Here is a 23,137-nt window from a genome sequence, read left to right on the forward strand (position 1 = left end):
GTCTGGCGAGTTAGGGAAGTCACACGAGAGGGAGCCTGTCTATTTAAACGGGGTTGGTTTTTAATGTTTATTTCTTTAAAGCGTGGATTCATTTCAAATACCTCGTATACAAATAACGGTGCTGATTTTGCTGGCTATATCTCTGGGGAGCCCCCAGAAGGTTGTACCTAGGACTGGTACCCCACCTGCCCTACCTGAGTCTTCCCTGCACAGAGAACACCTGTCCGAGACACCTGATACATTGGAACACAACCAGATCCCTGGGTGCATTTGGCTTAGTCCTGTCCACTTCTAAGTCTGTTCAGCTTGCTCTGTGGTCCACATCCCACGCATCATGTCCCTGCCTCTGAGGCGCGTGTCAAAGAGGGGAAGACCGTAGACCAATGACTCCTAAAACTGTCAGTTCCAAGAAAACACAGCAAAGGACAAATATGAGGTCACCTGAAGCCAACTGAACATTGGGAAGGTTTCCCAGAGCAAGGAACGTCTAACTGGGAAACAAGCAAGATTTAAAAATGAAGGTGCAGAAAAAAGGAGATAATGGGGAAAAGGAACTGTCCATAACAGGGTCTGTGCATGGTCCCAGTAGGTGCTGGGCCTGGAGCATCCCCAACCTGAGGAGACTGCTCAGGAGATACCTGCCACACACTGAGCAGGGCCACGTTGCTCTCTGCAGGTTCGACTGGTTTAAGGATCTGGGGCTCAAATGGTATGGCCTCCCCGCTGTGTCCAACATGCTGCTGGAGATAGGGGGCCTGGAGTTCAGCGCCTGTCCCTTCAGTGGCTGGTACATGGGCACGGAGATCGGTGTCCGTGACTACTGTGACAACTCTCGATACAATATCCTGGAGGTGAGGTCTCTCGATGGTCCCTAAACACGGGAACAGAGGACACCACACTGCAGCTTTGGGGTTGGGAGTTTGGATGTGTCGGGACAGAGCTGCAGTCCTGGTAAATCTTTTAGAAATGCCAGAAGCAGCTGTGTCTTTCCTAGCGAAGGTTGAAGTAGCAAATAGCACAGCCGCCACCACAGAGAATGCTGTATGAGCATCTTGCACAGGAGCCTTCCCTTTGACATCCACAGAGGATTCTCTGGGTCCCTTCAGATTTGAAAATCTGCAGATGGACAGAGAGATGACACTGTAGGTCAAGTACTTCCCGCCCTAAGCCTGAGAACCTGAGTTCAAGCCCCAGAATGCACATTTTACAAGCTGGGCAGGGTAGTGGTTGCACAATAATCTCAGGACAAGGGGAGTGGGGACACGTGGATCTCTGGGGCTCGCTGGCAGGAAGCCGAGCCTACTTGGAAAGTTCCAGGCCTGTGTGAGAGCCTGCCTCAGTAAACAAGGTGGATGGCCCCTGAGGAACAACAGACACCAGAGGCTGCTCTCTGATCTCTGCTTGGACATATATGCATGTGTACACACATACACACACATACACACACACACCTTAGATTCCCAAGTCCTATACATAAACCTCTGTGATGTTTACACAGTCTCCGGTATATCAGAACCCTCTGCAGCTGACATATGATTCTAGATACAGTATAGGTACTATACAAATGGCTGTCAGTCTACAGTTTAAGTAATGGTGACAGCAGAAATGGCTTCCCGTGCTTTGTACAGACGCATGCTGTCTACAGGTAGTCCAATCATGCCTTGAGGAGTGCTGGGTGTGGAGAGCTGGATGCAGAAGCCATGAGGGCAGGGAGAGAGAGAGAGAGAGAGAGAGAGAGAGAGAGAGAGAGAGAGAGAGAGAGAGAGAGAGAAAATATGAGAATGTGGGAGGGTTGGGGTTCTACTTTGTTTGGGGGAGTATTTTTTTTTTGTTATATTGTATTTGTTAGCAAATTTGCAACTGTTGGCCTTGTTTCCATGGAGGTTACAGAGACACCGAGGAGCCAGGGGTGAGTCTGAATCACAGTCTTTCTCAGTGAAGAATCAAGATTCGTACACAGAGCCAAAGAACTACATTTAGGCTGTTAAACCCCACTCATGTCTCCAGGCATGGTAACTCATGCCTGTAATCCTGTACTTGGAAGGGAGAATTAAGAGGATTAAGAAGTCAGGGCTGTCCTCTGCTACATGGCGAGTTCTAGGCCAGCCTGGGCTACATGAGATCCTGTTTCAAAAACATAAAAAATAAAGCAATATTTACTGGTGTTGGGGGTCATCAGCCTTGCTGGAGTGACAGGGAGAGTTTCATGGTGGCAAGACCCCAGTCCAGAGGATTCTCACACTATCTGTCTGGGGTGCGGTCTGGGTATCAGATTTCTCAAGCTCCCTAGCAATTAGACACCAGTATAGACAAACCTCTGACAAGAAAGAAAAAACCACATTGGGATGTTTTCCAGTTCAAGCCAATATCCTAATTCAACTGACATCTGGAAGTTTCATTTTTTTTGGTTTTGTTTGTTTCGGTTTTTCCTCAAGTCAAAAGGGCGTTTGTTTTTTTTTCAACAATCTTTTATTCCTTTATTCAAAGTAATGCCGCACAGTGCCCAGTTGTATGAACTGTCCCCATTTCAGAAATTCACCAGGGTCATTAGACAGATTTACATAAAGCAGGACCCGTTCACTTCCTGTGGAGGTGTCCCTGATTGCCATACGAGCTAAACTGAAAGCCTTCGCCTCCTTGGACAGTGAATTAATAAGTCTGCTCTCTGGGTCGCCTCACGACTTAAATGAGAGACTCTGTCACCCTGGCCCTTCAATTCCAGCGGCTGGACACCATGTCAGCCGGGCCGAGGAGCAATTTACCCAAATTGAGCAATGGTAGCATCTGAGTGTCGTAATGAGACCCAGGCTCCCACCAGTGTCTAGCCTTGACAAAGGGAGAGAAAAGCACAACTTTAATTAAGGAATTTGCCTCCGGGCCTCTGCCACTGTGACCTGGGTATTCATTTCTATTATGTCAAGAACTAATGCCAGGACATATTTCTTTCCAGTTATTTTGCTAGAGTGTTGTTGGCTTAGAAAGCAACTAGCCCCCGGGTCTCCAAGTCTCAAGTACTAGGCATTAGCACATACATTCTCCTACATTGATTGACACATGGGTATAATGGCTTAAGGGCCAGCCATGTCTCTTTAGTTACCAACTGGGTTGTCAATAGCAAATCTTTGGAGCCTGTGAGCGAGTTGGTCAGCCTGTGAGTGGTGAGTAATTAACTGATAATTAAGAATACAAAACACTACTGTCTCTGGTCTGAAATCCAGAGTTAGCCAGCCTGTGATTCGATGCTTTCTCTGCCCTTCCAGGAAGTAGCCAAGAAGATGGATTTAGACATGAGGAAGACATCCTCCCTCTGGAAGGACCAAGCCCTGGTGGAGATCAACATTGCTGTTCTGTACAGCTTTCAGGTACCGTAGGGCTCAAGCCTCAAAGGAGAGAGGAGGGGAAAAGAACTTTCTAGAACGTGGTTCTCAACCTATGGGTCAAACAACCCTTTCACAGGGGTGACCTAAGACCATCAGAAAACACAGAGATTTCCATTATGATGTTGAACACTAGTAAAATTACAATAATGAAGTAGCCGTGAAAATAATTTTACAGGTGGGAGTCACCACAACATGAGGAACTGAATTATAAGGTCACAGCATCAGGAAAGTTAAAAAGCCACTGCTCCAGAGACCCTAAAACAGGGGGCCAAGGGTTCTGTCCAGCAAGGTCCATCTTTGGGAGCTAGAGAGATGGCTCACTCAGTGAAGGACTGGCTTCACAAGCATGGGGTCCTACATCCAATCCCCAGAGCTCACACAGAGAGCCAGCTAGAGGGGATGAATGGTTGTAACCCTGGTGAGACAGGAGGCAGAGATTCCTGGATCCTCTCTGGCTATCCAGCCTAGCCCACCTTGGGTGAGGTTCCAGGCTCATGAGAGACTCTGTCTCCAACAGGCATCTGAGGAAAGATACCCAAAGTTGTCCTCTGACTTCCACATCCACATATATGCACATGCACCTTCATACACACTTGAATACATAAACACCAAAAAATGATCACCTTCAGTGGCTCCCATATGTCATGTGACCTGCTTCTTACCCTTCACATGCCTTCCTGTCGTGACCTGGGCAAGGCGGAGATTTGATGGAGAGAAGCGAGAGGAAGGACTGAACTTGATATTTACGATTCTGCAGTTTGATGACTGGATCTCTGCTTTCCCGTCTCTTAGAGACTCAGTCTTTCCCATCTTCACCCTCAGCCATATCCCTGCCTCCCATCAGGGGTTATAGTAAGATGGGTGGGGAACAGACCACCCAGACCGCACTGCTCTTCAGCACAAGGTGGGCACTGTTGTTATGCCGAGTGGACAGACCCTAACTGGTATCTCTGCAGCCGCTTTAGGGACTTGACACTAACCTTGCCCTGCTAGACAGAAGATAAGCATGGTCATTCAGACCTTGGGTGGACCTGAATAGAGCAGATACCTCACAGAACATCAGGGTGCAGAGATTTGTGCAGGAGGCGGGGCAAGAAGCAACCTCCCATGGAGAGCTAAGGAGCTGTAGAAATGACCAGAACTTGGCCCCTGATGGGAACACTCAGGACATAGGAGAGGTGAAGGACAGGATGGAAAGGAGTCGGGGCAGTGTCTCTTAGACAATCTGTAAATCCATGCCCACCAGCCCCAGCCTGTGCTAGACTCTGGTCCACCCTCCTCCACACTGCCTCTCTTAGTTACGGTTTTATTGCTGTGAACAGACACCATGACCACGGTAGCTCCTAGAAGCCCCAATTAAATGTTCTGGCTGGCTTACAGGATTAGAGGTTCAGTCCATTATCATCAAGGCAGGAGCATGGCAGCATTCAGGCAGGCATGGTGCAGAAGGAGCTGGGAGTTCTACATCTTCATCTGAAGGTTGCTAGGAGAAGACTGGCTTCCAGGCAGCTAGGATGAGTGTCTTAAAGCCCACACCCACAGTGACATACCTATTCTGGCAAGGCCACGCCCACTCCAACAAGGCCACGCCCACTCTGCCACGACCACGCCCACTTCAACAAGGCCACACCTGCTACAAGGCCATGCCTACTACAACTCAGCCATGCCTACTCAACAAAGCCACACCTCCCAATAGTGCCACTCCCTGGACCATGCATCGTCAAACCGCCACACTGCCTTACTCATTTGATCTCTAATAGGCTCAAACTCACTCCTTAAAACTGTCTACGTTGAGAGGGTTTTATTTCACCACTATAAACAGTTACAGAAGGTAAATATAGCATGGGATAACAAGTACACACACATAAGAAAAAACCCTGAGAGTCTAGCTCCCTCCTGAGGCTCCACCCCTTGACTAAAGACGGATGCGGAAGGTCTTAGAGCTAGACTAGCACCAAGCAGAACCTTTCGCCTGTGCAATTTGACTTAAAGAACTTAGAATCATACAAGGCTGCCCTTTGGCAGATTCTGTAGGGAAGATAACCAAACATCCCACCTTCTCATCCTTCCTGACTCCGTGTCCCCTCTCCTCCTGCAGAGTGACAAGGTGACCATCGTCGACCACCACTCTGCCACCGAGTCCTTCATCAAACACATGGAGAATGAATACCGCTGCAGGGGGGGCTGCCCCGCTGACTGGGTGTGGATTGTGCCCCCCATGTCAGGCAGTATCACCCCTGTCTTCCACCAGGAGATGCTCAACTATCGACTCACCCCGTCCTTTGAATACCAGGTCCTGCCCCACCCCTCCACTCCCGTCCCAGGCTCCCCTCTACCCTGAGACCTACCACGCATGGGTCAAGTTATTCCAACTCCCAAGGGCCATCTTCAAACAGGTCAGTGGTGTGGACGTGGGTGTGCCCTGTAGCCCAAGAGACTGAAAGAGACAGGAAGTACAGATCCAGGAAGTGTTCAAGCTGGACATGGTGGCACACACCTAGAATCCTAGGACTCAGGAGAGTTGAAACAGAAGAATGGCAAATTTGCAGCCATTCAGCTGTGCTGTGTATCCAAACCCTATTTCAGATTCGAGTCTAAGGAATTAAGGCTGAGTGAGAAGAGCTGGTGGGACACTGCAGGGAGGTGTACCCATCACCTTGTACAGAGACATGTGTGGCTGTCCCTGGCTCAATCCCTACCTTGTGGGACTGAAGGTTGGGGAGCCCCAGCTCTCAGACCCAAACCCAGGACCCAGGACCCAGGAGCCAGGAGCCACGAGCTACGAGCCAGGAGCTAGGACCCAGACCCAAACCCAGGACCCAGGACCCAGACCCAGGGAACTCTGGACATCTCCCAGTGGGATTGAATTTCCCCAGGGCTTTGACTGGTATCATCTCTTCTCTTCCCAGCCTGATCCATGGAACACTCACGTGTGGAAGGGCACCAACGGGACCCCCACGAAGCGGCGAGCCATCGGCTTTAAGAAATTGGCAGAGTGAGTGTCCTGCACTGGTGGATGGAAGGGATCTATCTGTCCACAAGTTGGGAGTACCTGGAGCTAGGCAGGTGCTGTACCCTGTGCCAACTCGGTGATGGGTACGGCCATCCCATCCCGTTCCGCAAGCACACATGTGCATGAGTGTGTGTGCTCGTGCACATGCACACACATACACACACACACACACACACAAAATACTGAATTAGGGAAGACCAGGTTGAACTATATAACAAGGTCCTGTCTTTTAAAAAAATAATAATAATATAATAGTAATATAAGAATGTTTTACTGAGCCAAGTGGAAGGTCAAGAAGCTGTAGACCAAGGCCGCTGAGGAATCACGTTCAGTCCAGAGTCCTGCTGGCATATATGGTGTACATCACAAAGATGACATAACGGGGTCACCAACCTCCTGTCCTGAGAAATGAAACCCCACCCATTCACGTAGCAGAAACCTTTGTTTGGCAGAAGACGCTGATACAAACTAAACTAGTTTGTCTTCTGCCCCCAGATCCTAGAACCCTCATGTGTGTCATCCAGGTATACAGCAGGTATCAGCTATACCAGGAACCCCAGAGGCAAGACTCTGGTCCACCCTGCTGTACCTGACCTAATGAACTTGGACCTAGGAGATGGTTCTATTCTCTCTCCTCCCATCCCTACTTTCCTCCATCCTTCTCTCTTCCCTCCATCTCTGCATCTTCTGCCAGTAAGAGCTCTCCGGTAGCCTCCTTTCCTTACCAGAGCACCCTAAACCTTCAGATCTGGCTACAGTTTCATCCTGCAGGCTCCAGGAGAGAAAGCCAGTTGGAAGAAACACTGTTACTAAGTTCCGGGTGGAGACCCTGTGAGTTAATTATACGTGATCTCTGGGCTCCCAGCCTTCCAGGGGAGCCATCCAGGCACCTTTCATTCCTCTCTCTCCCTCCCCCTGAGCTCAGAGCCTTCCTACAGCGTGGGTGGTTTCCCTAATTGTATAAAACAATGAACTTAACCGCCAATAAGCCCCAGGTGGGAGATATCTAGTAATTTGTTTTCTAGGAGATTTCTAGTGAGGGTAGGAATGGAAGTTCAGGTACAGCTAAATCTGTGGTGGGCAGCCACTCCTGCTCCTCCCTCTTCCCTGCCCCCCCTCTTCTCTGCCCCTCCCTCTTCACTGCCCCTTCCTCTTCCCTGCCCCTCCCCCCAGAAGTACAGCGCTAGCTTAAAGTTCTCCAACTTGGTGTCAGACTCAGCATAGGCACAGTGTCTTTAAAAATTCACTATTTCTTTTGATAGATATTTGACGTCTATCTAGATGGTGCCCACTAGGTACCAAGCTCCGTGCAGAACCTTGGCTGGATGTGTATTTGTAAATAAAGCAATCTGGTTCTTCCTTTGCGGGTGTTATAAACCACTAAAGGCCCACCAGTAAAATGGCTCAGAGGGTAAAGGCATTGCTGCCAAGCCTGAAGACCTGAGTCTAAATCCCAAGATCCACATGGTGAAAGGAGAGGCCCAGTTGGACCAATTTGGGCAGGCTGACCTCTGACCTCCATGCCCGGGTTGAGGCAAAAGCACATGGCTACTCATGTACATACAACAAATTAATATATAACATAAATTATTTTCTAAAAGATCTCTAAAAACCATCTCATTCAGGGCCTGGGAATTATTGGTGATGTTATAAGGTTGTCAGGACTAGATATAACCCCCCAACAACATCCAGGTTGCCAACCTTGGACCTCAGAACTTGTTGTCGAAGTAATGTAGAATTCAATACGGTCTCTGAACTCTGAGGCGTGGTATGTCTCTAGGGGGTCCCTAAGTCTCAGCATCTCGTGTCCCTTCTCTGTCCCCCCCATTCTTCTCTCTACCCGCTCCCTCGCAGGGCTGTCAAGTTCTCAGCCAAGCTGATGGGACAGGCCATGGCCAAGAGGGTCAAAGCGACCATTCTCTATGCCACGGAGACAGGCAAATCACAAGCCTATGCCAAGACCCTATGCGAGATCTTCAAGCACGCCTTTGACGCCAAGGTGAGCGAATAGTAGCAGCTCCCCGGACCCTTGTGGAAAACAATCGATTCACAGATTTGCATACAGGAGTCTAGACCTCATGAAACCCGTATCTCTAGAGCAGAATGTTCGTAGACGGAGGAGAATCCATCCCGATGGGGATCCGTGTGAGAGACCCAAGTCCATGGGTCATATCAGTGTAGGACTTTCAGAGCTGTTAACAATTAACCTTTATCTACGAACACCCATAATAATGTGGGAAGTGCGGGCGGAGGTGGCGCACACCTTTAATCCCAGCACTTGGGAGGCAGAGGCAGGTGGATTTCTGAGTTCGAGGCCAGCCTGGTCTACAGAGTGAGTTCCAGGACAGCCAGGGCTACACAGAGAAACCCTGTCTCGAAAAACCAAACCTAATAATAATAATTATAATAAATAATGTGGGAAGTGATGTATTTCCCAAACGTGTCTAACCCCGGATTCCTTGTTCTCATGGAGCATCTGGGGAGACGGGTTCCTTAGAACATACTTTGAGAAATGTGTGAGTAACGCTAAAACACCGCTAACCAGTCTCACCATAGGGCACCTCAGCCTTGAAGGGCTCGGGTCCTTTGGGGCACCGGAGGCAGACTTAGAGAAGACTGTGCAAGCCTGGTCAAGTACTGTCAGATCAAACCTGGCTAACTATGATCAGGACTCTGCTATCATGAAAACTCCAGTGCCCTGGGATGGGGCACATGGCTCAGTCCGTAAAGCGCTCGTCATCCAAGTATGAGAATTGGAGTTTGGATGACCGGCTTCCAGATGTAAATGACAAATACGTAGTGGCGTGCCCGTAGTCCTAGTACCTGGGAGGTAAGATCTAGTCTCCTAGCAACCGTTTCATTGGACCAGGAGCCAGGATTCCCATAGTCCTTCAGGGCACAATGACCACAGCAAGATTTCATGTCAGCAAAAGGCGTTACTGTTACCTGTGTGAGCCCACTGAACAGCACCTAGAACATTGGACCCCGTGCAAGGAGGCAACTCGGAGCTGTTCTCTTCTTCCTCCTCACACCCTCTTCCCCTGTCAATTTCTCTCTCCCTGTCACCGCTCACCCCTTCTCCCCTCCCCGGTGTCTCTGCCCACCTAGGCTATGTCCATGGAGGAGTATGACATCGTGCACCTGGAGCACGAAGCCCTGGTCTTGGTGGTCACCAGCACCTTTGGCAATGGAGACCCCCCTGAGAATGGGGAGGTGAGCAGATGTCCCTGCCCTAGCATGGGGTTCCATCCCCTAGAGAAAATAGCCACAGTTGGGACCCCTTCCTTACTCAGAAGCAAACCCTCCCTGACCCCCAGAGCCAAGACTTTCATTTGATCCAACTTGGGCGAGTGGGATGATACCACGTTTTTTTCTATCAGTGTCCCTTAGATAAACAATCCCCTTCGGTCAGCTATGTGTTTAAGGTGCCCCAATTCTGAGTTCAGAGTGGTCCCTTCAGACAACAAAGACCACAACAGTTAGCTGTGCGCTGAGGTGGGGAGTTCATACCTGAGCTTTAAATGTCCACCCCACCCCAACACTTGGGTTGAACCTGCACCTGGGGCACTGATGCCCACCTCAACCCCTGACGTCTATCCATCAGACATCAGGCTCCTCTTTTACCAGCTACGGCCCCAGACCTTATGCCTACCCTCTAATACGCTCTTCACATTGTTTTGACTTCTAGAAATTCGGCTGTGCTTTAATGGAGATGAGGCACCCCAACTCTGTGCAGGAGGAGAGGAAGTAAGTGAATGCCCCATTCCGTGTCATAGGATACCCTTGGGAATCCTTGACCAGTATGTCTCAGCACCTAGGATTCGTGTGAAAACCGGGCCGTGTTTGCCAGTCTTTGGAGATGGATTTTTAGCTGGTGGTCTGGGCTTCCCCGTGGCTGATGTTCTGGTCTCTGACTCAGTCAGACCTCTCCTCTGTGCCTCAGATTCCTTAGTGATTGAGCCAAGATTATACTATTTACCTGGACTCTGCTTGCTGAGAACCAAACCGGGGGGTTGGGAGGAGGGTAGGGGAGGAGGTGGGAGAATGTTAGGAAAGCCTAGGCCCACTGTCCCTCCTCTGCCTTTGAAACCCACACAAAGTCAGTGGGAGCCACTCTGCCCTTAGAACCATTCATCTGGCACTCACTGTGGTTGCACACCCAAGGTCAAAGGGTAAACAAGAGACCTCCTGAGGTGGAGGTTTCACACACAGTCTTGAAGGAGTCCTATCTCACATTCTAAAAGCATTTTAAAGAATTGGCATGATGGCTTAGTAGACAGGGGGTTGGTTGCCACCGACCTTGGTAGCTAAGTTTGATCCCCAGGACCCATAGGGTGGAAGGATAAAACTGACTTCTCCCTCAAAGTGTTTTACAAGGCAGGCACATCTGTGGTCCAGACCATCTTTGGAAACCTCCAGAATCTTTTGTGAGGTGTTGGACACAGGGCAGGGGCATGCTGAGCCACGCCTCACAGAGGCCAACACAGGACTGCTTCCAAAGAGCAAATCCTGTAACTTGATGGATATGCGATGCCATAACTGACTGCAGTTAGAGGCTTATGGAGAAAAATCTCTCTGAGTTTCCTCCTGAGAGCACAGGATCAAAAAACAGGTTCTGGGTACCCAGGGGTCAGAGCCATGAGCACCTCCTAGGCAGCCCTTGCTCCCCCCACCATCTTGAGCATCTTAGCCCTCAACCTCCCCACCCCTCTCCTTTCCATTCTCAGCAGCTCCCCCATTCCTGCCTCCTTCAGGGAGAGATAGGGCACCATCCGTTCTCCGCTCTAGGTACCCGGAACCCTTGCGTTTCTTTCCCCGTAAAGGGCCTTCCCTCTCCCATGCTGATTCTGAAGCCCAAAGTCTTGTTGCTGCTCGTGACAGCCAGCACAGGTAGAGAGCATCTGTGTGTGCATGTGTGCGCATGTACGTACATGCATGTATGTGCATGTGTATGTGCTGGTGTGTATGCATGTATGAGTGAGTGTGTGTGTGCTGGTGTGTATGCATGCATGATGAGTACATGTGTGTGTGCTGGCATGTATGCATGTGTGCTGGTGTGTGTGCATGTATGAATCCATGTGTGTATGTGTGTGTGCGCGAGTGCATGTATGTACACACATACATGTGTATGCGCTAGTGTGTGTACATGTGTGAGTGCATGTGTGTGTGTCGATGTGTGTGAATGCATGAATGCATTTGTGTGTGTGCTGGTGTGTATGCATGTTTGCTGGTGTTTGTGCATGTATGAATCCATGTGTGTATGCGTGTGTGCATGTGCATGTATGTATGCACATACATGTGTGTGTGCTAGTGTTTATGAATGCATGAGTGCATGTGTGTGTGTGTGATGGTGTGTATGCATGCATGCTGGTATATGTGCATGTATGAATGCATTTGTGTATGTGTGTGTGAGCATGCATGCACATACATGTGTGTTAGTGTGTATGCATGCATGAGTGCATGTGTGTGTGCTGGTGTGTGTGAATGCATGAGTGCATGTGTGTATGCTGGTGTGTGTGCATGTATGAATGTATGTGCGTATGTGTGTGTAAGCATGCATGCACATACATGTGTGTGTATGGATGCATGAATACATGTGTGTGTGCTGGTGTGTATGCATGCATGAATGCATGTGTGTGTGAATGCACAAGTGCATGTGTGTGTGCTGGTGTGTATGCATGCATGCTGGTGTGCGTGCATGCATGCATGCTGTACATTAGATGATGCACACCCAGTGTTGGAACATCCCTGGCTACATTTGAGTCTCAAAGAGCCCTGAATTCTAACCTAGGCTATGCTACTAACTCAACGACCTTAAGCAAATCCCTTGACCTCTGTGGGCTTGGTCTTTCTCATTGAGCAAATGGGAAGACATCTCTGCCATGCCAGTCTCTGGAGGCTGGTGCTGAGGATGGAGGGAATTATTACCAACAGGCAAAACAATGGCAGAAACCTCCAGCTTCATACAGTACACGTGCTGATATTTTTACCCCACAACCATCCATCCTGCCTCCCCCGTTACCCACACAGCCACCCCCCTGGTATGCTGCATGACAGATTTGGAGGAGTGACTCAATGTGAGTCTATTTTGGGGACAGAAAATACACATCCATGTATTTAGAACCTCGTTAGAACAAAAACTTTGAAAAGCATCCAGCCCAGAGACGCTCTGCCAGAATTCGGGTGTTCTTTTTTTGTCTTCTCTTTTCCTCTCTCTCTCTCTTTCTCTCTCTTTCTCTCTCTCTCTCTCTGTCTATCTCATTCTCCCTCCTTCCCTCCCTCCCTTCTGTCTCTCTCCCTCACCCCCTCCCTCCATCTCCCTTCCTCCCTCTCTCTCCTTTTGCATTCTAATGTGGTTTTTTTTTGGGACTCTGCCTTAGTGTGTGGGGATTTGAGAAGAAAAGGATTGTCTGTTTGTTGAATATTGGGAAGTTTGTTTTAGTTTGGTCTTTTAAGATTTTGTTTTAAATTACGTGAGTGTGTACATATGTATACATGTGTGCAGTACCCACAGAAGCCACAAGAGGGCGATGGATCTCTTGGAACTGCCTCCACGTGGGTGCTGGGAACTGAACTCAGATCCTCTGCCAATGCAGCAACTGCCAGCCCTTGTTTTCGTTTTGTCTAAAGACGAAAAGTCTTGATGGAAACCGAATTTTTTGTTTTCAGTCTTGGGTTTCCTGAGCCTCTTGTGCTGAGGCCTGAGTCTTGGATATCCTCCTTGACTATGGAGACTACGGGGAGACGCTCAGCGAATAAAATGCTTATCTTACAACTGTGAGAGACTGAGTCCCATCCTCAGAAGCCATATTTTAAATAAGCATGGCCGGGCCGGGCAGTGATGGCACACGCCTTTAATCCCAGCACTTGGGAGGCAGAGGCAGGTGGATTTCTGAGTTGGAGGCCAGCATGGTCTACAGAGTGAGTTCCAGGACAGCCTAGGCTATACAGAAAAACCCTGTCTCGAAAAACAAAAAACAAAAACAAATAAGCATGGCCTGGTGTGGAGGGGGTCCCCTTTAATCCTAGCACTTGGAAGACAGAGGCCACATTCAAATGTAGCCAGGGGTGTTCCAACCAACACTGGACATGCACCTTCTAATGTGCAACATGCATACACACACAAAAGCACATACACTCCCACACACATGCTTCCACACACATACACATGTACCCACAAGTACATGTACTCGCCCACACACAGTGTCCGATCATGCCACAGATCAGTGGCAAAAAAAAAAAAAAAAAAAAAAAAAAAAAAACAAAGCGGTTTTTGCTTTTCCTGGAAATGTGGCTCATGACCCTAAAATGTCTAAGAATGTCCCTCTGTGGCAGGAGAGCGCTGCGGGGATAGGCCAGCATTGCGGAACTCTCTACTGACATAGCATCTGCCTCTGCTGGCTGTAAAGGAGCCACATATGACAGCTGAGCACCTGGGATGAAATAGAACTTGCACGGGCGAGGAGCCATGTTTTAAATTTTCATGCAAATATGCACTGTAGATTGAACATACGTCCCCGTACTCCCCAACCCTCCCCTCACCCGTCTGTCCCCTAGACAGCCTCAATTCTTCTTTCTTGCCATTTATAAACACATGATTTTTATGTAGCGTTATAGAATTTAGGAGCTACAAATGTGAGGTAATATGGAATCTTTGTCTTTCTGGGGTTGGCTTATCCAATCATGACCCCTCACACCCATTCTCCTGCAAATGATGTGACTCCATTCTTCTTTATGGCTGAAAAGCCCCCTCTGAGTACCTACTATGTGCATCCCACATCTTACCTACTATGTGCACCTCACATTTTACCAAGTCCTCTCTTCTTGAACACCTAGTTTTTCATATTTACTTTAATTTGAATCTGTTGCATATTTATATTTTAATTTTTTTATATTTTTATATTTATATTATTTAATTTTAGTTTATATTTAATTTTAATTTATTATATATTTACATCTTATTTTATATTTATATTATGTTTTTGCATTCGTATTGTTTAATCTTAGTTTATATTTAACTTAATTTTAGCTTGTTATAATTAATTTTAGATTAATATGGCCACGGAGAGCAAATGGCTACCATATTGGAGAATACCAGTCTAGTTTCCAGCTTCTTGGTGAAGTCTAGAGACAGAAATGCTGGCTCTCGGGCCCCACCCATCCCTGCTGAACTGGTACCCTCACTTTAACAGAGTTGCCTCTTATTCTGTATGTTAAAACTTGAGAGGCCAGGAGGCCTCATCTCACGGGTCTCATAGTGTCCCTCCAATCCTCTTTCTTCACTGATGAGACTCCCTGAACTCTGGGACTCTCAATCTTCTCAAGTCAAATAAGACCTGAAAACGTTTGAGTTTGCAAGGGTGGTGTCTTAGTAAGGGCTTCATTGCTGTGAAGAGACAAACATGACCAAGACAAGTCTTATAAAGAAAAACATTTCATTGCGGCTGGTTTACAGTTTCAGAGGTTTAGTGCATTATCATCATGGCAGGAAGCTTGGTGGCACACAGGCAGACACGGTGCTGGAGAAGGAGCTGAGAGTTCTACATCTTAATCCACAGGCAGCAGAAGTAGACTGTGTGCCACACTGGGTGTAGCTTGAGCATAGGAGGTCTCAAAAACCTGCCCCCACAATGATGCACTTCCTGTAGCAAAGCCACACCTACTTCAAGGCCACACCTACCTCACCAAGGCCACACCTACCTCCACAAAGCCACACCTACATCACCAAGGCCACACCTACTTCAAGAATACTACACCTACTTCAGCAAAGCCACACCTACCTCAGCAAGGCCACACCTACCTCAACAAAGCCATACCTACATCACCAAGGCCACACCTACTTCAAGAAGACTACACCTACTTAACAAAGCCACACCTACCTCAACAAGGCCACACCTACTTCAACAAGGCCACACCTACCTCAACAAGGCCACACCTCCTAATACTGCCACTCCCTATGGCCAAGCATTCAAACACATGGGTCTATAAGGGCCAAATCTATTCAATCCACCACAACTATCAATGTGGTGAGTTATGGGTAAGTTGAAATCTTGAAGAGTCCAGAGGCGTGATATAATAAATATAATAATACTGCAGAGAAGGTTCTAGAAGCAGGACCAATAAACTGAAGATCCAGAGTGGGAGCTGGCCTCAGGGGGGCGCTCCAAGAGAACTCACAGCCTCCCTTTCCTTTGTCACAGGAGCTACAAGGTCCGATTCAACAGCGTCTCCTCCTATTCTGACTCCCGCAAGTCATCTGGCGACGGACCCGACCTCAGAGACAACTTTGAAAGTACTGGACCCCTGGCCAACGTGAGGTGAGCAAGGGCACTGGGAACTGAGGATGGTAAACGCTCTTAGAGAGTGTAGATCATCTGCAAGGTGGTTCTTTCTTCTGGAGAATCCCCCTCACTGTGTTCCTCCCGTCCTCTGGGGCCTCTCCCTCTCTTAACACACACTACCTGGTCTCCCATGCGTGAGGACATTCGTACCCAACAACCTCTGATGCGTCTTCCTCTAACTTCCTTCCACAGCCCATCACTAAGGCCCACCCACTGTCTGCACTGAAGGGCAGTAGTCTCCAGATGCCGCTGTCAGAGCCGCTTTTTCAAGTAGACACATTGTATATTGGCTGTGCACACTTATAGTCCTGGCACTTGAGAAGCTGAGGCAGGAAGATGGCAAGTTCAAGGCCAGCCTGGGCTACATTAGGAGATTTAAACAAAACAAAAGCACCTGGGGTTGGGGAGAGGTATTCCATCTACCGGTGTGATATGCCTAAGCCTGACTTGAAGAGATTCTACAAGAATCTCTAGATTGGTCTAGAACTGGGCCTGCTGCTGCCAGCTTTTCTTCTAAGTCCAACCAGCGGCCTCTACTACGAAGCCAGATTTGAAAACTACTCCCCACCCCCATCTTTTCCTAAGCAGAGTCATATTCCATGAGACAGTTTGGGGGAGGGTGTGTAACAAAGACATGCATTTGGGGGAAAACTAAGGATGTGGAGCTTTGACCTGGATACCAGTCAAAATAAGGCTGACATGACACCCTGTTGGTCCACCATCCAGACCTAGGCATGAACTTCTTCCATTTTGACCAGATGAGCCTTCTTTTTTTAATTTTTAAAGGCATATATATATGTATGTATAATTTATTTAATGTATATGTGTACACTGTCACTGTCTTCAGACAGACCAAAAGAGGGCATCAGATCCCATTACAGATAGTTGTGAGCCACCATGCAGTTGCTGGGAATTGAATTCAGGACCTCTGGAAGAGCAGTCAATGCTCTTAACCACTGAGCCATCAATCCAGCCTGAGATGAGCCTCACACCAGAAGAGGGCATCGGATCCCATTACAGATGGTTGTGAGCCACCACGTGGTTGCTGGGAATTGAACTCAGAATCTCTCTGGAAGAGCAGCAGTCAGTGCTCTTAACCGCTGAGCCATGTCTCCAGCCCCAAGATGAACCTTCTTAATGGCCGCTCAGAGCCAGGCTCAGAGGGCACAGGACATAGAACTTGTAGACTGAAGAACTTTGTCTATGTTTTTACACACTTCCCTATTTTGTATGTGTATGAGACGTGTGTGTGCGTGTGTGTGTGTGTGTGTGTATGTGTGTATGTGTGTTTTTTTGTGTGTGTTGCATGCAGGCACACACTCCGCAGTGCACATGTAGAGGTCAGAGGGCAGCCTCACGTCTGGGACCTCCCTTGCTACCTCATTTGAAACAGGGTCTCTTCTCATGTCTGCATACTCCAAGCTGGCTGACACACGGAGCTTCCTGTCTCTGCCTCTTTTCTGGCTACAGGAATTCTGGGATTATGGGCACACGCTACTACCAGATTTACGTGGGTTCTAGAAATCTGAAGTCTGGTCCTTAAGAACACTTGGCCCACTGACTGAGCTGTCTCCCCTGCCCAGCGCTGTATCTTTAAAGCAGCTGTAGGCTGGCATTGAAATTGCATAGAAAGCAGGAAAACATCTCCCTTTCCACATCCCCACCCTCCCCTAATGTCAGCATCTCACGCCAACCGACACGGTCATGTCTTTATCAGCCAAAGCCTATGGTCTGCATCAGGTCTCACTTAGAATGTGGAGCAGCTCTTAGGTTTTGGTATCAGGACATAATCTTAGCATTACCTTCATATCCTAGTTAGGCAAAATTCTATCCCCCTCAATCCCACCCTCCTCCAAAAAGACCCTTCTTCCCATTGGTGGGTTTGTATTTAGAGAATTTTACTCAGGAGTATGGTGAGGGCTCATCCTGAAAAGCTCTTGTCACACAAGCCTGAGAACCCAGGTGCCCTCCCTAACACCTATGTGGAAAGCCGGAGTAGAAACAGCTGTATGCAGCTGTAGCCCCAGCACTGATGAAAAGAGACAGGAGGAAGCTCAAGTCCCAGTGAGCACTCCTGCCCCTCCCCCACCACCACCAAATGCCGTTCGGGGACACAACACTTAAAATTGACATCTGTCTTCCATACACATATGCACACACACCAAAAATAATTGTACTTCATTATTATGGTGATATTTTAACTTCAGCCATTAAAAAATATGCAGGCGTTTGAGGTTTTTTTTTTTTTTCTTGTCTAAAAAACCACAAGGCACCTTCAACTTTGAAATCTTACGTATCTTTGCTATCTGGCCCTGCAGCTGAGAACTTGGTCACCTGTTGGTTTTGAAGTTTAAAGTAGAAACTTTGTATTCAAATGTAGCAACTGTCAGGAAAACACGATTCTCCCAGTGACTGTGGCGTTCGCCCCTCAGTCCGTCCAGAAGTCCAGAAGTGTTGTCATGAGTGAGCCACCTGATCCATGACGGGTGAGCACAGGAGTCACATATCTGAGGGAGATGCTGTAGTTAAAGGCCAACAGGGGTTTATTAGCATTCTTTTTTCAGTCCTTCCTAAAACAAAGTGATTTGTTACAAATGGAAGCATTCCGCTAAGATTCTTTTCTGTCAACAGTCCAAGGAATAGAGGAACATCTGTCCAACAGCCCAGGTTTCCTGCTCATTACCCTCCTCGCCCTCCCTCCTCAGAGAGCACTAGAACTTTCTCCGGAAGCGCCAATCCCTATTAAAGGCCAAGAGAAAGGATCTTAAGAGCCCTTGGGGTTGAAGTTATCCTTCCACTGAAAAGTGTGGTTTTTTTTTTCATAGTTCTGAAAGCTAGGAGTTCAGCAAGGGGTGGGTTCCTGCTGGCTTCTCTTAATAGCTTGTCAGTGACTACCTTCTTGTTGGAGAGGAGTGGCAGAGAAGGAGAGGAAATTGACTTTGTAGGACTCTTACCAACCATGATCACTTCCTTAAAGCTCCTATTTCAACATACAGTCCCATAGGGGTTCAAGACTCACATGAATTTCAAAGTAACGCTAATCAGCCCATGATACCAGAGCCCACACACCTCCCACACCCCCGTATCCCCCATCACAGATCTTCTCTTTCTTCCTGGACAGGTTCTCAGTATTCGGCCTGGGCTCTCGGGCGTATCCCCACTTCTGTGCCTTTGGGCATGCGGTGGACACCCTCCTGGAGGAGCTGGGAGGGGAGAGGATTCTGAAGATGAGGGAGGGGGATGAGCTCTGCGGGCAGGAAGAAGCTTTCAGGACCTGGGCCAAGAAAGTCTTCAAGGTATGGGACCCCATCGTACCCCAGACAGTGCCATGGGAGGGGGGGTTGGTAGTGAGATGACTCAATGGTAAGCTGTTGGCCTAACATGAGAAAGGAAGGGAGGTGGGAGGGGGGAGAAAAATAGGGAAGGAAGAAGAGAGGGAACAAGAAAGAAGACTATGAAATGAAGGAGAGGGAGATGGGTAGGAAGGGAGGGCTTTTCCCCAGTGCACACAGCCAGGAGAGAGCGTCAGTGAATCTAAGCAACCTCAACACATCCATTTTCTGCTCAGAATCCTGGGGTCACTGAGAACCAGCCCTGTGGCTTTTAGACTCTGCCCTGTTCACTGAACTGCCCTGGACTCCGTCCTCATCGGCAGGCCCAGAAGGAAAGGTCCTGCCAGCTTCTGTCATTGAGCTTGTGTAGAAGACAAAAGGGGACACGTAGGTCCAGGGCTCCGTGGGTTACAAGGGGGAGCTGTGCCTGTAAACCCGTTCCTGGATTTCCACCCAGACATGGAGAGCCGGGATGGTTGCAGGTTCATTCACTTCTGAGAGAACTGTCTCTCCTCAGCTCATCACCCAGGCTTGACAAAGCATCCCAGAATGCTAGGACCCTGAAAAGCCTGAACCAGATGTTTTCACCCTTCCTAACACTGCAACCCTTTAATACAGTTCCTCGGGTTGTGGTGACCCCCAACTGTAAAATTTGTTCATTGGTATTTCATAACTCTGATTTTGCTACTGAGTCCTAAGCATCTGAAATGTGACACCCTGCCCCCAGAGCGGTTGTGACTCACAGGTCGCAAACCATTGCTCCCATCCCATCCCTGGCCTGCGCTAACACATTTCTGTGTCTATAGACTTTTCTTCTTGTTCATTTCCTAGGGATGAAAGCCAATACCAGGTGACATTTCACTATGGGTTTCTTTCCCTTGTTGTAAAGTTTTTAAGGTTTATCTACATGGGTCGCCACCTTATTTCTTTTTGTGGTCAAATAATACTCCACAGTACGGTATTTTGCTTTTCTGTTTTTTTCTGGTGATGAACATGGCAACTGTAAATCAGCACACAACCAGATTATAATAAAACCTATGTTTGAAAATTCCAAATTTCACTGCAAAGTAGACCCATGGTTGTTTATGTCTCAGTCTCTATTATTTGAGAGGCTGAGGCAGGGGCATCACTGGAGCCCAAAGGTTAAAGACCTTTCTGAACTTGTCACAGAAAATGTTTACTAATGGTCCTGAGCAGTAACTCTTAGGATTATTGTTTGCTGATAAAGGAGCCGTGACCAAAAAGGAAACAAAAAAAAAAGCGTGTATCCAGACAGTGTGTACTGGCTTTATATAATTGTTTTAAACCTTTTGAAGAAGATGAAAGGAAATTCTATGGTACTTACTTTCATTTTTAATGTTAAGCCTCTGGGCACATGGGACTTAGTAATAAATGGCATCATAGATGTGTCTTCAGTAGAAGTAAGGCCCTCAAGTCACTACTCACAATGTCGGGTGACAGATGGATGGGGAGGATGGATGGGTGGGGGCAGATGGATGGGTGAGGGTGGATGGATGGATGGATGAATAGTAGTTGGATAGACTATTATGTAGAGATAGACAAATAGATGGATGAGTAGAAAGGTAAATGAGTGAGAGGATGGATGGATGGATGGATGGATGGATACATGTTGGGTGGATGAATGGACAGATAGCTAGGTAGATGAAAGGGTGGGTAGGTCAATGGATGAATGAATGGGTTGGTGGGTGGATGGATGGTTGGATGGATGGATAGGTGGATTGTTGTAGATGGATGGATGGACAGATGATGAATGGTTGGATAGATAGTAGATGGATGATGGATGAATGGATGGATGGATGGATGGATGGATAGATGGATGGATGGATAGATGGATAGATAGGTGGATGGAAGAAAGGGTTGGTAGGTAGATGGACAGATAGCTAGGTAGATGAAAGGGTGGGTAGGTCAGTGGATGAGTGAATGGGTTGGTGGGTGGATAGTGGAAGGAAGGATGGGTATCTGGATTAGTGGGTGGAGAGCAGGAGTTCAGAATGGGAAGAGAAGAGAGAAGGAGGGAGGGAGGGAAGGAGGGAAGGAGGGAAGGAGGGAAGGAAAGAGGGAAGGAGGGAGACTTCCATGCCATTACGTGGAGTTCCTGGGGAGGAACTACCTAGGATAACTGACCTAACATCTAGGATAACTCTCTGTGGGCCACAGGCAGCCTGTGACGTGTTCTGCGTGGGGGATGATGTCAACATCGAGAAGGCGAACAATTCCCTCATTAGCAATGACCGCAGCTGGAAGAGGAACAAGTTCCGCCTCACATATGTGGCGGAAGCTCCAGAGCTGACCCAAGGTACCTGACATATCCTTTGGGTCACCTTTGTAAGCCTGGGGAGGGTGGAGCTGGAGATCTCCCCTCAGGGGTGTGTGGGGACGGTAGCTGTGTTGCTCTGGTCCCTTTCAGAGAAGCCCTTTGCACATACAGGCCATGCTCCTGTCCCCACATTCAGGGGACAGTGCAACTGGGAGCCCCTCTGCCTCCTCACCTCCATCCCAGTGACCTAGGCACTTGGTTCAATGTCTGTAATCACCTCACCAAGCCCCACCAAAGCCTGCCCCCTTCTGTCATCCCTTCCACTCCAGAGGAAACTCTCAAGAGGGGTCAGGGGAAATGGCTCCATTGGTAAAGTATAAGCTTTACAGACACCAAGACCCAAGTTCAGTTCCCCAGATCCCATGAAAAAGCCAGCCATGGTTGGCACGTGCTTGTAATCCCAACACTGGGGGAGAGGAAGCAAGAGAATCTTGGGGCTACTAGCCTGCCACCCAGCTGGCTGGCTCCCTGCCAGTGAGAGACCCTGTCTCAAAAGATCAGTTCACACAGCACCTAAACAATGACAGCCCGGTTATTCTCTGGCTAATACACACACACCTACACACATGCCCCTGTGCACACACCATTACACATATACACAATATACGTGTGCGCACACATACCCAACACCGGGGAGGTTTTGTGGACCGCTGTTTAACCCTCCTTTCATTGCAACCATTATTTCTCTCCGCACAGGTCTCTCCAATGTTCACAAAAAGCGAGTCTCAGCCGCTCGACTCCTCAGCCGCCAGAACCTGCAAAGCCCTAAATCCAGGTAGGAACACTTGGGTTTGCTCAGCAGCAATTCCCCTCTGCTCCCGACTGCCACCCATAGCCAGGAAGCAGAACTCAGACCCCAGAGACCCACTACAAGCTGCTGTAGTCTCCTCCGACCGTAGGATTCCTGCCTTCCCATCCCTGTGTCCCCATCCAGAGAGACAAAGGAGAGGTAGACAGACAAAGGAGAGATAGACAAAGAAAATAGGCTTCAGGGTGATCATAGCACGGGGTCGCCTGTGAAATAGGCAAATGTTCTCTTTGGGTAGTATCTCCATCAGAAAGTGCTTAACCCAAGTATTTTCTCACTGTGGGTTATTTTTGTCTAGGGCAGTGGATCTCAAACTGTGGAGTGTCACTCCTTTTGGCCGTGGAGGGGGCGGGGGAGGGTCAAACAACTCTTTCTTAGGGATCACCTTGAACCAGTGGAAAACACAGACATGTTCGTTACAGATTCATAACAGTGGCAAATTTTCAGTTATGAAGTAGCAATAAAAATAATTTTATGGTTGCAGGTCCCCACAACATGAGGAACAGGAACAATACTACAGGGTCTCAGCATTAGAAAGGTTGAGAACCACTCACTGCCCTAGAGTCTGCAAAAGTAGCTACCTGCACTGCAGAGTAGCAATGGGCGCTCAAACCAATGTAATATATTTCATGCATACATTACAGTATGCTTAGGGAGATTGGAGGATGGCTTGTGGGTGGCCATCTTCAACCCCTACCTTGTTTGAAGCAGGGTCTCTTCACGGCTGCATAAGCCAGAAGAACTGGCCCCTGGAGCTTTTGTAGACCCTCCTGTCTCTTCCTACAGAGATGCTAGGCTTCAGATACATGTGGTTTGCATTTGGCTTTGTTGTTGTTCAGTGTGTGTGTGTGTGTGTCTGTGTCTGTGTCTGTGTCTGTGTGTGGTGTGTGTGTGTGATGTGTGGTGTGTGTGTGGTGTGTGTGTG

The 23,137-nt window shown here is 48.3% G+C and overlaps 1 protein-coding gene across 1 annotated transcript in view; it reads left to right on the plus strand.

Annotated features, from left to right (window-relative positions):
• Positions 1-23,137, plus strand: part of Nos1 (nitric oxide synthase 1) — an 87,799-nt gene that overhangs the window by 38,858 nt on the left and 25,804 nt on the right. The window contains exons 9-20 of the mRNA XM_028765459.1: positions 677-851; positions 3,261-3,362; positions 5,479-5,673; positions 6,290-6,375; positions 8,248-8,392; positions 9,502-9,606; positions 10,082-10,140; positions 11,182-11,283; positions 15,594-15,710; positions 18,856-19,030; positions 21,245-21,383; positions 22,101-22,179. Of these exons, the coding sequence (XP_028621292.1) occupies positions 677-851; positions 3,261-3,362; positions 5,479-5,673; positions 6,290-6,375; positions 8,248-8,392; positions 9,502-9,606; positions 10,082-10,140; positions 11,182-11,283; positions 15,594-15,710; positions 18,856-19,030; positions 21,245-21,383; positions 22,101-22,179 (1,479 nt within the window). The remainder of the gene's footprint in view (positions 1-676; positions 852-3,260; positions 3,363-5,478; positions 5,674-6,289; positions 6,376-8,247; positions 8,393-9,501; positions 9,607-10,081; positions 10,141-11,181; positions 11,284-15,593; positions 15,711-18,855; positions 19,031-21,244; positions 21,384-22,100; positions 22,180-23,137) is intronic.

Source organism: Grammomys surdaster, unplaced genomic scaffold, assembly GCF_004785775.1.
Source record: "Grammomys surdaster isolate TR1022 unplaced genomic scaffold, NIH_TR_1.0 164, whole genome shotgun sequence".
Taxonomy (NCBI): Eukaryota; Metazoa; Chordata; class Mammalia; order Rodentia; family Muridae; genus Grammomys; species Grammomys surdaster.